This window comes from Candoia aspera, chromosome 17, assembly GCF_035149785.1.
Source record: "Candoia aspera isolate rCanAsp1 chromosome 17, rCanAsp1.hap2, whole genome shotgun sequence".
In the NCBI taxonomy this organism is placed as follows: domain Eukaryota; kingdom Metazoa; phylum Chordata; class Lepidosauria; order Squamata; family Boidae; genus Candoia; species Candoia aspera.
In genome coordinates this window covers 3,982,440-3,997,628 of record NC_086169.1, presented here as the reverse complement: position 1 = coordinate 3,997,628, position 15,189 = coordinate 3,982,440, and the positions used below count along the sequence as shown (strand labels likewise).

Genomic DNA, 15,189 nt, shown 5'->3' with positions numbered 1-15,189 from the left:
GCGTCCAACAGGTTTTCCTCTCGGAAAGGCTGGCTTCCGACACAACTGCGCTTTGTGGAAGAACCCACAATCGGAGGCGATTCCACCTTGGCCTAAGCCGGAGGCAAAGGACCCACGCCGTGGCTGCACTCCACGCGTGAACGGGCCAAGCATTTCGTCCTTGGGGAAGCGGGGAGGAGTGCTTATGGAGCCTTCCCCCTTTCTCCATCATTCCTGAACCTCAGCCACAGGGCTTCTGGCCCCAAAACGTCGCCATCTCCTCCTGCCTTCTTTTCTTGTCTCCAAGATGATGGGGAGAAGAGAAAATGTTGAAAAAATAATAATCCACTCTGGCCGGTCGAACCCATTTCCTTAGGGAAGGTGGCGGGAGCATATCCAGCTATGCCGTAATCTGCAGGCCAGCCGTTTCGTTTCGTTTCGTTTCGTTTCGTTTTTATTTTTTATTTTATTTTACTTTTTATTTGGGGTTTGTTTATTTTTTATTTTTACTTTTGTTGTTTATTTATTTTCTACCCTGCCTTTTGAGAAGACAGGACACCCTGGAGAAGATGCTGATGCTGGGGAGAGTGGAGGGCAAAAGGAAGAGGGGCCGACCAAGGGCAAGATGGATGGGTGACATTCTGGAGGTGACGGACTCGTCCCTGGGGGAGCTGGGGGTGTTGACGACCGACAGGAAGCTCTGGCGTGGGCTGGTCCATGGAGTCAGGAAGAGTCGGAAGCGACTAAACGAATAAACAACAAACAACCCTGCCTTTATTATTTTTATAAATCACTCAAAGCAGGGAATGGACCTCATACTCCTCCCTCCTCCTCTTTTCCCCACAACAACAACCCTGTGAGGTGGGTTGGGCTGAGAGAGAGGGACCGGCCCAAGGTCACCCAGCCGGCTGTTGGATTGAGTCTTTTTTTTTTCTTCTTTTGTGGCTGGTGGATTTTCTTAATGCCAGACAATATTATGAATGAATGGAAGGAAGGGAGGGAGGGAGGGAGGGAGGAAGGAAGGAAGGACGGACAAGCGGACCCTGCCATAGCATGGGAAAAACGCTAAGAAGAAGAAGATAAAGCAATGCCTTGTATTTGAGTTTCAATATCAGTTTTAGCTAGAAAGGCGGTCGTTGCTTGTAAAATGCCCTCTGTTAGTTAAGTTGTATTAAGGCCCATTACCATCTTGAATTTTACACTCTATACTTTTGTACTTTTGTATTTACGTATATTTAAATTTGTATCGATTTTATATTGTATTGTTTTTATTGATTGTTATTTTATGGTCTGTAAGCCACCCAGAGTCGTCATGTATGAGATGGGCGGTAGAGAAATTTGATAAATAAAATAAAATAAAATAAAATAAGGAATGCCGTGCTTATTCTTCTAGGGAAACAGGGCCTGTCCTGCTCTGGGCCTCTCCTCAGAAGGCCACCCAAAGGCTTGCAGAGATTTGGCAATGGTGGTGGTGGGGAACATCTGCAGCCCTCCTCCAGATGTTGCGCCTCTCCCGCAGCCCAGGGCTGCTGCCTGATCCGGAGATAGAAGAAACAGCTTCTTGACTACGCCGCTGCCCTTCCTGCGCTGCAGGCGAGGGCTAGTGCTCTCCCCAAATTGCATCCTCACAACAGCCCTGCGAGGTAGGCTCGGCCGGGAGGAGGAGGAGGAGGAGGAGGAGGAGGGGGAGAAAGGGCCGGGCGAAAGGGGGCGCTCCAGCGGGAGGCCTGGTCGCCGTGGCAACGGGAGCCGGGCGCGCGCGACGCCCTCTGCCCGCCCCGCGCTCCGTGCGCGCGCGCTCATTGGCTGGGCGGCGGACGGGGGCGGGACCGGAAGCGGCGGCCGGGGTTGCCATGGGGCCGGCGGCCGGGGCTCCGTGCCGGTGCGGCGGGCAGGGGGGATCCCGGGCGGACCCCTGCGGGGTGCTCTGCCTCCTCCTCACCTACCTCAGCGTGGGCTACGCCGACTATGTCATCCTGGAGCACGTCCTGCTCCAGCCGGGCTTCCGGGGCAGGTAGGCCCGCCCCCGTCCCTCGGGAGCGGCCCTCTGCACATGCCCAGGAGCGTCGCGCTTTGGCTTTGGGTGTCTTTCCCCGGGGCGGAAAGGGGCCCTCTGTGCCTGGGAGGGGAAACCAATGATGAGGTGGAGGGCTTCGCTGCCCTCTGCACATGTTCAGGAGCTCGGTGACCTAGGAGGAGGAAGGTGCCCTCTGCACACGCCCAGGAGCTCGGCGGCCTATGATTATGATTGTAAATATGGGGATGATACCTTTTCCCAGTGCCAGAATTAGTCTCTTTTGCCTTTCCTGGGGCAAAAGCCTCTCCTAATTTTTCTTGGGTGGGGGATGGGACGGGGGGGCTCTAAACCCTTTCGTTGAAGGGGGAGAAGGGTCTGCAAGGGGGCCGACGCCTCTGCTCAATTCTGCGCCTCTTTGAAACTCTTGGCGTGGCCAGAGGCTTCACGCATCAAAATTCGTTCTGAAAAACCGAACCTTGGAAGCAGAAAAGGGATCCGAATATGCAGGATGGGGGTGGGGGTTGGCCCCTTCTGGGAGGCAGGACAGGAGGAAGACAGGAGGAAGGTCTTGGGGAGGGTGTGGAACTCTTCACATGCCCTGGAACCCTCAAGGTCATACCCTCTGCAGGGAGGGTAGAAAGGGGGCGGAACCCAAGCATAAGACTTAGGAAAACCTGACCTGAGTTGCAATTTTTTAAAAAATGGAGAGCGCAATGCTGCGGCTTCTGCCTTCCCGTATCCTTAAGTCACTTACAAATAAATAAATGGTCTCCCCACCCCGCCCCCCTGCATGAGGAACCACGAAATGTGCTGTGTGAATTATTTGTGGGCCAGACTAATGTACAATTACCTCTCTTTACTGGACTGTTGCCCTTCGTTTCTGCATCCAGGTCCTCCTCCTGCCTGCCCCGCAGGATTTGGCAAGTGGGCAGAGAGCTCTCCGTGCCCAGGTTTTTGCCCTTTCGGCTGACCCAAACGTCATGAAACAAATCACCTTGTTTCTGCAAAGGAAGCCAAAGATTGCTGGGGGCGTCGAATTACCCTACTTTGGTGTCCTGTCTGCCATCAGATAATCAGGGACTTCAGGATTGTTTTAATTGCTAAGGGACTTTGTGCAAAGCAGATGCTGACTGGGGAGGGGGCACTTAGCAATGTGTTAATGATCTTAACCGTATTGTTTGTGACCTAGCCTGTGGTGTCCCTTCCATGCTGTGGCTTTCAACCTCATCGTCCTGATGCTCCTGGTCTGCCACACGAGGGCTGTTTTCGCTGACCCAGGTGACTCTCTATTTCTTTCCGTTTGGCCTCCGAGTCCCACGCCGTATTTTGGCAAAAGCACCATTTTGCGCACGGATGGCAATAGGTCCGGCTGTTGTGCTGAGTTGTGTGTTTGTGTCGTTTTCCTGCGGCCTGTGAACCCAGGTCAGCTTTTGTAAACCGTGCTTTATGGCACAACAGAATGCCTCGATCTAGCCGGGGATGGCTTTCTCAACAGTCCATAGCTTAGGGCAGTGTTTTTCAAACTCGGCCACTTTAAGATGTGTGGACTTCAGCTCCCATCGGCTGGCTGGGGAATTCTGGGAGTTGAAGTCCACACATCTTAAAGTGGCCGAGTTTGAAACACCCTGGCTTTGGGTGATGTGTGAATCTGGTTGCACTCTTGCCAATGCATGCTTACTCTGTGGAAGCTTTTGCCTCAAGCTGGGATTGTTGTGTTCAGCCCCAGTGTACAGGCATTAATAAACACAACACAATAATGTATATCCTGATCAGCGCGTTGAGCTGCATTATCCTCTAAAGTCCTTTCCAACTCCTGTTCATACGTAGGCTAAATTCTCTGGTTGGTTGTCTGTGAACACAATGAAACTTCCTTTAAAATAAGTATGACCTCCTCCATAAATGTGAGCTGTGCTTCGCTGCACGCAGTATTGCGATCGTTATTTATGGGTCGATACAAACCTGCATCTAAATTATTGCCGATCAGGAGTGGAGGTGGCTTCAGCGTGGACGTACGCCCTCTGAGCTTGCTTCCCCTCTCCTGTGCTCGTGTTTCAGTCCCTTTTGCAAAAAGGGAAAAGGAAAAAAAGGTTCCCTGCAAAGAATAAGGCTACAGGCTTGTTCCCTGCTACAAGGGAAGGTTTAAAAGTGCCCTTTAGATGCTCCTTGGCTCGGCAATGCTCAGGCCGTGCTGTGCTCATACGGACGCATTTCCTGCAGTGCTGCTTTAAGGCCTGTGGAGGGAGCAGATGCCTTGCTTATCCTGTAACTGTTCTACCAGCTGATCCAGCTGAAGGTTGTGGCCTCGGTTCTCGGAAGTGTCATCTTACCCTGGGACGCTTGGGGCGGGGGGGGGGGACGGTCATTTGGGAAGCTTCCCTTAAGCCTGTGAACCTTTCAAAGTGTTTATCTGCAGTCAGGACAGGCCTTCGATTATTTTTGCCCCTGGCATTTGGGACCGATGCTGAAATTGATGTATTGAGATTTCGGCCTCTGTGCGTGTGTGCGTGTGTGCGTTCTTCTTTCCTGGTCCAAAATCAAAATATTTATCAAGCAGACGTTCTTTTGCTGCGTCACTGCCAGGGGAACATCTTGGTTGAGTAATCTCTCCGCATCACTGTTAGCAGTTTGTCCTGTTCCCGTTTTTGAAGCTGAGGATATGCTTTCAAAACGATGAGGGGAAAGTGGAGGGGGGGAGTTGTGGCTCCCTTTGCCTCCCCCCCCCCCCACAGCTGGCTTCTTCTCTCATTTGTTTGCTTTTTAAAACATATAATAATGGCCTTGCTGGATTGGGCCAAACAGCCTTCTGGGAACCAACACTATAACAGTGGCCAAACAGATGCTGCAGAACAGTACGAGAACGGGACATGACGTGCAAGCCATCTTTTTTCCTTTTTTTGTCCCCAGGATTATGTCCTTGGAGTTACAAGATCTATACTAGCTGTTCCTGGAAGTGCTAGGAAAAAAGGAGGGGGAGGTGGGCATTCAATTGATGGAGACCCCCACCCTCCTATATCAGTGGGGCTGGGAGATGTGCACACAGATGTTCATCTGGAAGATAATATTATTTTTCTTACAGAAGGAAGAACTCTTTTTTAAAAAAAAAAAAGCCCTCTTGCAGGAAATGGAGGGATCTGGCATAGAAAAGGGTCTTTGCGATAAAGTGAGGAATAAGAGAGTGAAAGAGGAGGGTGTGTGGAAGAAAAGGAGCTTAAACAAATCGCATGGAGGAATCGGAGCAAATTATTTCTGACCAGTGGACCTGTCTAGGCCCCCACCCATTTATCTTTAATTACACTTGTGTAAGGCTTTGGAGAGGGAAAACATGTCCCCCGTTTCTCCTCGTGACGATTGTGTGGGGCGCTTTAAGTCAAGCACGAGCCGCCTCGCATCTTCTGGGCATCGTGGACTAAAGCTCCCATTGGCTCCTGCCGGTGAGGCTAAAGGGCAGGAATTAGGGGTATTGTAGTCTGAAGTTGCAGGGGCACCTCCATCGCCTCCCCCTGGAGATAGGGTGAAAAGGAGCAACGGTAACTCAGTCTGTTGGTTTCCTGGCTGAAAGGGGGTTTAGGCCCAGGTCTCTGCCATCTGGCTGGGTGCGCATGCAGGGGTAACGAGATCCGCGTGCGTTTGCTTAGCGCGATTGTGGCTTAGCGTCATGGGTGAACCACTACCTGTTAACCTGTAAAACCTGGCGTAGCGTGTTGCCTAAGGATAGCCACCGGATTTGAAGAGATGCGGGTCTGTTGGTAGGCAGGTGTCCCAAAGAGCCTCGGGTCCCAGATTAAATAAGTAATCTGAGCGATCCGGGGTGGGGGGGAGGCAGGGGGGAACAAAACCACAGAACCAACTTGTGCCGAGGCATTTGTGGGGTGGGGGGTGCTCTTATTGAAGATCAGAACAGATCTTAATCTTTATTTGAGCAACTTAATCGGTGGGCGGGGAGGCATCTCTGCTGATACGTGTAGCAAAGTGATCCGTGGCCCAGATGAAACCGTGCTTACCGAAGACCTTTGAACCTCCTTCAGGAGTGGTCCCCCTGCCTGATACCGCCCTCGATTTCTCTGATTTGAGGAGCAGCAGCTGCAAAGATGCCGCATATCAGAAGAGCCATGTGAGTTGTGGTCTTTTCAGATTTCTGTGCCCGGAAGAGGCCGAAGGTCTCTCCTGCAGGCCCCGCTGATAGCCGTGGACCTACGGCACGTGGGGAGAGAAATGGTCATTATTTCCTTTACTCTCCTTTGTTGGCACGACTGCCCTTCACCCAACTAGGCGAAGGTACCGCCGGCTTGGCAGCAGGGCGTTCCTTCTGTAATGAAGCATGTCAGTAAAAACTGACTGGGCAGAGGGGACCTGCCATGCTCTTCCTGACCTGTGTAGTTGTGCCCTGGCATGATGAAAGTTGGAAGAACGCAAGGAGCCGGCATAGCTGGCGTCAGTCCCCGAGTCTCTCAGTCCACTGCCGGCTTCGCAGTCTGCCAATATCTTCCTTGCCTCCCCATTTTTCAGTTGAATCCTAGCGTCCGTCTGAATTTCCCACAAAGCCCCAGCATAGTTTGGTCTGGTGGTTAAGGCCATGGGCTAGAAACCAGGAGGCTGTGAGTTCTAGTGCCGCCTTAGTCATGAAAGCCGGCTGGGTGACCGTGGGCCAGTGATTCCCTCTCAGCCCAACCCACCTCACAGGGTTGTTGTTGTGGGGAAAATAGGAGGAGGAAGGAGTATTAGGTATGTTCCCTGCCTTGAGTTATTGATAAAAATAATAAAGGTGGGATGGATGGATGGATGGATGGATGGATGGATGGAAGGAAGGAAGATGGATGGATGGATGGATGGATGGATGGATGGATGAATGGAAAGAATCGCAGGCCATTTGGAATCCTAGATTGTTGGGAGAAAAGCGGAGGGGTCCTACCATAGAGTTCTTGGCCCAGAGCCCTCAGAAACCTGGAGTTGTCTCCAGGACTCTGTGGTAACAGCCTCATCCTGCAGCAGTCAAGTCCTGGCTGAAGGTCACTCTCCTGGGGAAGATCAGGCCCTGATGCCTAAATGAACTGGGGAAGTATTCCAGGTCCCTTTGCTCTGTCCAGCGTTCCTTGTTTTTTTTAGAGTAACGAAGACTGGACCGTGTGCAACCGGTGTGAAACCTATCGGCCACCACGGGCCCATCACTGCCGGATTTGCCACCGCTGCGTGCGCCGGATGGATCATCACTGCCCTTGGTGAGGTTCAGCTGCTCGGGCTCAGGCAGAGACGGGCAACAGCTGCCCCTGAGCTGCTTAGCATGATGGGGGTCCGTTGTACAGCTTGGTTTCTGGGAGGGGTGCTGGCTTTCCCACTCATTTTGCAAATATTGACTCGGCAACTGTCCCTTTGCTCGGAGTCAGAGATACAGGTCGTCCTTGACCTACAACCATTCGTCTATCAACCGTTTGAAGTTACGACGGCACTGAAAAAAGTGACGTGCGACCAGTCCTCACCCTTATGACCGTCACAGTGCCCCCATGGTCACATGATCAAAATTCAGGCGCTTGGCAGCAGCGTGTATTTATGGCGGTTGCGGCATCCCTAGGTCGCATGATTGCCATTTGCGATCTTCCCAGCCGGCTTCCGACAAGCAAAACCAACGGGGAAAGCCGAATTCGCTTCACGGCCACGTGATTTGCTTAACAGCCGCAGCAAAAAAGGTTGTAAAATCGCTTAACAGCTGCCTCACTTAGCGACGGAAGTTCTGGTCCCAGTGGTGGTCGTAAGTCGAGGACTGCCTGTAACTTTCTCTTTTTACTTTATTTGGCCTAGTCCCGAGCTTCTGTTATAAAACACCCCCTTTCTCGACAGGATCAACAACTGCGTTGGGGAACTGAACCAGAAATACTTTATCCAGTTCCTTTTCTACACAGGTATGTTGGAGGAGCTGGGCGGCTGCGGTCCATCCTAGGAGGGACTTGAGGGGGGTGGTCAGAGCGCTGCGGCAGGATTCTCAGTTGTCCCCCGACAACTGAGCCCCAGACTGGTGTGGCTCTGGGGCTCACCGTCAAGGAAAAGAGAAGACCAAGAAGCTTGTACGGTTAGCTGAGCCGACTCCCCCTTCGTGTGGAACGTTGCGGGTCTTGGAAGACCTCACAATGCGGGGTGGACCCAATTCAGCCCCCCCCCCACACCTGGGCAAAGGTCTGCTTTCCAAAATCAGAGCCTCAATTGCTCCCTTCAGCCACTGGGGGCTGCTGCAGGCACACCGTTCTTCCGCTGGGTCTCCACGTGCTTGTTTTCTGTGCAAAGCAGCGTTTTGCAGCTTTAAGACGGGTGGACGTCAACTCCCAGAATTCCCCAGCCAGCTTGGCTGGCTGGGGAATTCTGGGAGTTGACGTCCACCCGTCTTAAACTTGCCAAGGTGGAGAAACACTGATGTGAACCCCAGAACTGGTTTCCACCTCCTGGTATCGTCTCCCTATGCGGGTTGGAGTGGCCCCAGCGCCAGCCACTGCCGTCCCGGATTCCACTTTCAGCCTCTATGACGCACGATTTTTCCATTTGCCGCCCCGCAACCACCAGCTTTGTTGCTGCCTTCAACTCCCCACTGGAATCCTTAAATGCCAGCGTCTGGGGGAAGCCTGCCCGCTTGGCAGGCTGTCTTGACTTTGGGAAGACGGGGCGCGCACCCAGCTGAAGGGTTTCCCACGCAGGCAGCGCGTTCTTCGGGGTTTAAGCCAGAGGAGGCGGGATACGGGGGAGCTTCCCAGACCCTTCCCTGATGTCCCCCACCTCCCCCAACGCTTAACTGCACCCCCCCTCCCAGCCTCGCCTTGTTCTCCCAACACCTTTGCAAGGCCACCTTCCTCTCTTTCCTCCTCAGCCTCTGGAAACTTGCCAGCTTGCTCTGTGTGGTGGAGCAGAGCACCTCAAATTTATTTATTTATTTATTTATTTATATTTTATTTTATTTGTCGTGTTTCTCTACTGCCCGTCTCATATTACAACTCTGGGCGGTTTACAGCCAATTAGAAATAAAAATAACCTACCGCTAAAGCCATGCAGTATAAATACAAATACGTATAAAGATAAAGATAAAAGTGCAAAATCTCAAATCTCAGAATTCAAGACGGCGAGTAACAATCTTATCGTTGGCTCCATCAAGGTGCCAACCCCCCCCATGGCTGGCTATCCCCCCTCCCACGCCAAATCCCCAGCCAGGAGACCCTGGCTCCATCTCCTCCCCTTTCTTTTCAGCACAAGGGCTGGGAAACTCACTGAAACGGGGGCGGGGGGGACGGGCAGTGATAAAATTTGATAAATAAACAAACAAACATAAGCTCCTGAAGGTTCCCAAAACTGCATGGGGAAATCCTTTCCATATCCACTGCCTTCTCTGACCGTACGTGGGAATCGATGGCAAGTAGCCTTTAGGGTTGATGATGGATAGAGACAGAGAGCTGGGTCAGAGCCTCCCCCCCGCTCTTCTTCAATTTTCCTGGCGTCGGCTGACCTAATTCTCTAATTCTCTCGGCCACAGGCTTGGCCAGTCTGTACGCCATGGGACTGGTGCTGGCCACCTGGCTGTGGCCCATTGACAGGAGCTCAGCAAGCAAAGCATCGGGAGCCGAGGGAGGCGTTCCTGGTGACCGGGTCCAAATGTGAGTGCCCCTGCCTGCCTTCTACCGCCCAATCGTTTTTTCAGAAAGCCAGAAAGGGGAGAGGTGTGTGTGTGCGTGTAGTAGAGGCCTTGTGCTTTTAAAAACTTGGCCTTACAGTCAAAGGCATTGCCATGTCAGAGTTCCTGCCAAGAACAGCGGGAGCGCCAGAACGTTGGCCCAGGGCCGGAGGGAGGGGAGGATGCGCCAAGCTGGCCTTTATGAAACAGCCAAGCTCTCGGCTTCTGGGAACAGCAGAAGTTTGAGAATCGTTTTCGTTTCCACCCTGGAGCCTCTCCGTGCTCTCCCACTGCGGATGGTGGGGCCGTGGATGTGGACGGAACCGGAGGTTGCTTCCGGTCGTCGTTCTGTCTCAAAACATTTAGGAGGCTGGAACTCTGTGACTGATTTGGCCCTGAAAGGCGCTTCGCACCAAGCCATCCTGTCGTTCGTTGGCTGTTGGGTTTGTGTGTTGTGCGAAGCCAGGTTTTGGGGTGATTGAAGAGAAATCTTTGTGCGAACAAGGCTCGGCACAATGTACAAGCGTGGCCCCTCTCTGCTCGATTGGGAAATAGTAAGGCTCAGCGAAGGTGGAAGGTGGCGTGCTGTTTATCTGTGAGATGGGCGGCTATATGCATTTGATAAATAACATTTAGAGTCCCAACAGACGGGAGGAGATTAAGAGCACTCTGCAGTCCCCAGGTGTTGCTGATTGGCAGTTCCCAGAACCCCCCACTGTTGCAGAGACTGTTGGGAGTTGTAGTTTGAAACTTCCGGAAGACTGCTGGTCTTCCACCTAGCTCTCCGTGTTGTGGATCTGCAATCCCACGATGCTTAGCCAATGAGTACGCAAGCTGGGACATTAACAGATAAATGAGGGAAGTTTTCAGGGCCTTCTGTTTACAGAGATGGGGACTGGAAAGGGGAAATGCGCTGCGTCTAGGTTGTCAAGGAACGGTGCTGCCAAGGTCGCACATTCTAAGCAAATGAATACAGAGCCATTACTCCCTCTTTAGAAAACATCGTTAAAACCTTTTTTAACATTTGGTAGCGAGAAAAGCCTCCTCCTGTACTTACTTGGGAGGAACGCAGACGCAGACACAAGCATGCAGATGGGAGTTGCTGTTAGGCCAGTGTTTCTCAACCTTGGCAACTTGAAGATGGGTGGACTTCAGCTCCCAGAATTCCCCAGCCAGCCTTGCAGAGTAACGGCTCTGCATTCATTTGCTTGGAATGTGCGACCTTGGGAGCACCCTTCCTCGACAGCCTCGGCGCAGTGCATTTCCCCTTTTCAGCTCCCATCTCTGTAGACAGAAGGCCCTGAAATTTTCCTTCGTTTATCTTAATACGCCCATCTTAAAGCTGCCATGGTTGAGAAACACTCTGTTAGGCAGCCTTCTCTATTTAAACACCCTCTCTGTGTCTCGGGGTGGCAATGCCCGCATTTCTACCCAGCCCGTTGGCTCAGAGTCCTGGGAATTGTTGTAACATATGGGGGGCAAGGGGGGTGCCAGGTTGGAGAAGGCCACTCTTGACCATTGCTGGAGTGACCATAAATGCTTGGCTTGCAGGCTGGACTCTCAGTGGTCCATCCACTCCTGGCTTTGGTTCCCTCCAGATGGGTTTCTGCATCCAGGGATCTCCATCAGCCGTTCTGGCTTGCAGTCTCCCTTCAGGATCTGGGAAGTAAACGATGAGGACCACTACATTTCCCTGCCTGGAAGTTGTGCGTGATGAGCAAGCCAGCCTTCTCCTAAAAACCCAGCATCTTCTGCAGCTGAAAACCTCAGAGGGATTTCCTGTATCTTAACTCCCAAACCAATCACTGCCTTCTCTCCTTTTTCCCCCCCAGTGCCCACCGCATCATCTTGCTGGTAGAATCCATCCTCTTTGGGCTGTTTGTCATGGTGATATTTTATGACCAGGTGAGGTTAAGGCGGGTGTGTGTAATGGGATGTGGGAAGCACCTTGGGAGACGGGGCGAAGAGATGCTGCCGAGGGAACGGTCAGATAAGAGGCGGCTTAGCCCGCAGCTGCATAATGGGTGGAGAAAGAGGCTCAGAAGGGACCCTCCCTGGTTTCTCGGGCTGTGAAGGAGACGGCAGGAGATTTGTACTTTCAGACTCACAAGATTCTGTTAAAATAGCCTTACAATAAAGTAGAATTAGCTCATCTGGTCGTGTTTCCTGTCTGGCCCACCTGGCAAGGCCAACAAGGGGACGGGAAATTGATTGCCCTTCAGAGGCTGCTCGCCCCTCTACTAGCAAGCCCGGGGTCAGAGAAAGCCGTCACCTGAGAACACCCCAGAGCCTATCACCCCTTCCTCTCCCTGCTCTCTGTGCTCCCCAGTTGGTCTCCATCATCACGGACGAGACCCCGGTAGAGCAGCTACGCAACCGGCTTCTGAAAGAGGCTCCCCCCCGGGGAGGCAGCCACACCCGGAAGCCCAAGATCGCCCTGCTGCGTGAGGTGTTTGGCCGAGGTGCGTCCGCGGCGTGGCTGAGGGCATGCGGGGGGGGGGGTTCTTTTCCGTGCCCTCGCTCCTGCCCAACCAAATCTCTCCTCCGCCCTTTTCCATCCAGGTTTTGTGATCTGCTGGTTTTTCCCGTGCAACTGCAGTTCTCCGGCGGCCGGCGGCGGGCCCTCTTACAGCTATCTGCCTAACTACGACGTGTGACCCCCCTCTGGCCTGGCCCTCTGCCTCTGCCCTCCCTCCTCTCTCTCTCTCAGCGACGGCAAAGCGTCACCCGCCTTCATTTGCTTCAGCTTCCTGAGCGAAAGAAGACAGGACGAAGTGGCCGGAGCCGGAAAGGGTCTGTCAGATGCTGAAGGGGGCGCGGCGGGCTTGCCAGGGTTCAGCACTCAGTGGCCGCCGGCACGTCCTTGCCTCTTCTTTCAAACTCCTGGCCCGCGGGGGCATTTCTCCAAATGGCAGCCTTGCTCGCAGCCCGCACCACGTTGAGATCCTCTTTGGAAACTGAGAAGTGGGCCTGCGAGACAGAAGTGGGGGTGAGACGGAGTACCTGCTTCTTTCGAGCTGATCCCCGCCTCCCCACCAGCCATTCAAACGGGTTGGTCCTCCCAACCTCCAAGAACGAGAAAGTCTAGGGGAGGAGCAGTGGCCACCTGTATCGTTGGCCGATCGCCCGACGCCTCTAACGGTGACCGGGACCTCCCGTTAATGGGAAATCAACGGGCGGGGAAGGCAAAATTGTTCCCCTTTGGGCTGGCCGCCCCACCCCGTCCCAATTAAGTATTTATCTCCAGAAGCCTTTGACCTCCTGCGTGGGCATGTGCGGAAGGGACAACCGTATTTCCCTTGTCCCCAGAACAGCGGGGTCGGTCCAGAAGAACAGGTGGCAGCACCTTTCCAAACACAGCGTCCCTTTCCAGTGCGCCTTCTGCTTGGCCGTGAGTGTGATCCGTTTTGGCTTCCCAGGGCCCCTGCCTAGCGGCTCCCAGATTGTGGGGGATCACCTGTGAGAGGCCTGGTTAAAGGGGGCTGTGTAATTTCACCAGCTCATTTGGCTACCTGTTTCCAGCACGGAGCATCCAATGAGCAACGCAGCACAGCCGCTGCCTGATTTTTCAGGGCGGGGAGGGGGGAGACTGTCCCCCCTGACATCCTCCTCCTCCCAAACCTAGGAGAAGAAACGAAGATGCAGTTGCTTCCCCTGTCCTGAATTTGTCTCCTGCTTCCTCCAAAGTCATACTTGGGCCCCTGTGTATGTATAGCTAGACTTATTTATTAACTTTATTTATTGAGTCTGCCTCATTTCCAGTTTAGGGGGAAAAAAAAAAAAAAGCTTAAATGGGTAACAGGTTCAGCAGCCGATGTTTTTGAAACCAAATGTCCCAGGAATGAGCCTTTGCTCCGTTGCTTTGCTCAAATTGGGCAACTGCTGGCCCTGGATTGCCCTTCCCTCATTTGGATCCCTGGGGCTGATAGAAGCTGGGGTCCTTTATATCTAGACCAGTGTCTCTCAACCTTGGCCCCTTTAAGATGGGTGGACTTCGACTCCCAGAATTCCCCAGCCAGCTGGGGAATTCTGGGAGTCGAAGTCCACCCATCTTAAAGGGGCCAAGGTTGAGAAACACTGCTCTAAATCGTTGCAGGTGGAGGAGAACTGGTTTATGAAGATGAAAAGGCCACATCTCAAAAGTTTTCCAGTTCTTCCTGCCATCCCACTGCATCTTCAGAAAGCAGGGGAGCCCAGCCTGAGCTTCCAGAGGCTTTAACCAGATGGGGTCCCCAGTATCCTGACCCCAGTTCTGCTGCGGGCTTTGTGGAGCTGCCCTTCGGTTAATTGTTAATTTCCACTAACGGAAAGCTTTTAATTGGGGTGCGGGTGCGCCCTCTTCCCTGGCAAATCGAGCAGCAGGCTTTGATACTTCATCCAGAGCATCTGAGATGGGCAGGGAGCAATGCTGCTAATAGGGGGTTGAACCCCCTCTCATGTTCCCTTTTGCCCCTTTGCTGAAAGCCGCATTCCTTGGCTGTGGATGTGCCTCCCCCCTTGCGTGTCCAACACGGCTCTGTGGTTGACCCAAACCAGACATTGCCATGCCAGTTTAGTCCAATTGTAGCCTTAGTTTCCAAAAGAGAGATTTCTAGGTGTTCAGGGAAAAGCAGATTAGCCTTGATATCTATTCGGAAGGAAATCCTTCATATCATTTTGACCCCCTTTTTCCTCCATCAATGGCTACTTTCTCTCATCCCCGCCCCCAGCCCTATAGTGCTCCTGTTTTTTCCTTTTCTCAGTAAACCTCATCGGGGTGGCTATTACCTTTGATTTGTACCTGTGCGAGCCCCCTTTCCCCCCCATCCCCTTATTTGTGTAATTTTTAAAAAGCCAGTGGTTTCATTCAAACTTGGGAAACCCGTTTTGAAGGTTGAACCTTTTTTGCAAAAGGAACAGAAAACAGGAAGCGGGTGGCACCGAATTGGGGCAATTTTGTACCATCGAGCTGCGATTTCAACAGCCCGCAAACGCAAGGGCGACAGGGTGGAGACGGATCTGTAATCTTCGTGTCCTTTGGACGGTGTTCCTGCTGCAAACTCATGCTGCCTGTCAAATTAATGTTTCCTTGAAGTGTTCTGCTGTTTCTTAGGATCTCTTTATGTCAGATACTTACCCAGAGGGGTCAAACATGTGACGTTTGCACATTTTAAGGCAATGCTTTTGTCGGTTGGCCTGTTTTCATTTTCAAGACCCTCACGCACTGACAGACGTCCTGGATGCAGCTGAGAGGGGATCGTGAAACTTGGGTTGAAACTTGAGTGCCCGGATTTTGCTGGATACGTTGCTTTCAAAGCAGGGGTCCAACCCTTGCTACTCCAGAGAACAACCATCCCTTTTGGGGATTTAAAAAACGCAGGGAGAGCTCAGAAGGAAGAGATTTTGGAGAGTAAAATTCTGGAGAGAGGTTTTTTTTTTGTTGTTAGTAGGGATATTGGGAAGTTTGTAAAGTATGTCTGAGCTCGCAGAGACATCCATGAGATTTAACAGCTGCATTGGGGACTCAGGCTGCGAGGATTTCAAGCGGATTTCAAGTGCCTTAGCGTGTTTT

General features: G+C 52.6%; 2 protein-coding genes across 2 annotated transcripts in view; one reads left to right on the top strand and one right to left on the bottom strand.

Annotated features, from left to right (window-relative positions):
• The window catches only part of TTC9C (tetratricopeptide repeat domain 9C), a 395,268-nt gene that overhangs the window by 284,348 nt on the left and 95,731 nt on the right, over positions 1-15,189 (bottom strand). The window lies entirely within an intron of this gene.
• On the top strand, positions 1,828-13,606 carry LOC134506398 (palmitoyltransferase ZDHHC3-like). Its single transcript, XM_063316573.1, has 9 exons — positions 1,828-1,993; positions 3,186-3,274; positions 6,022-6,107; positions 7,100-7,212; positions 7,829-7,890; positions 9,501-9,621; positions 11,471-11,543; positions 11,968-12,100; positions 12,201-13,606. The coding sequence occupies exons 1-9, from the start codon at positions 1,833-1,835 to the stop codon at positions 12,293-12,295; spliced, it is 933 nt and encodes a 310-aa protein (XP_063172643.1). The 5' UTR covers positions 1,828-1,832; the 3' UTR covers positions 12,296-13,606.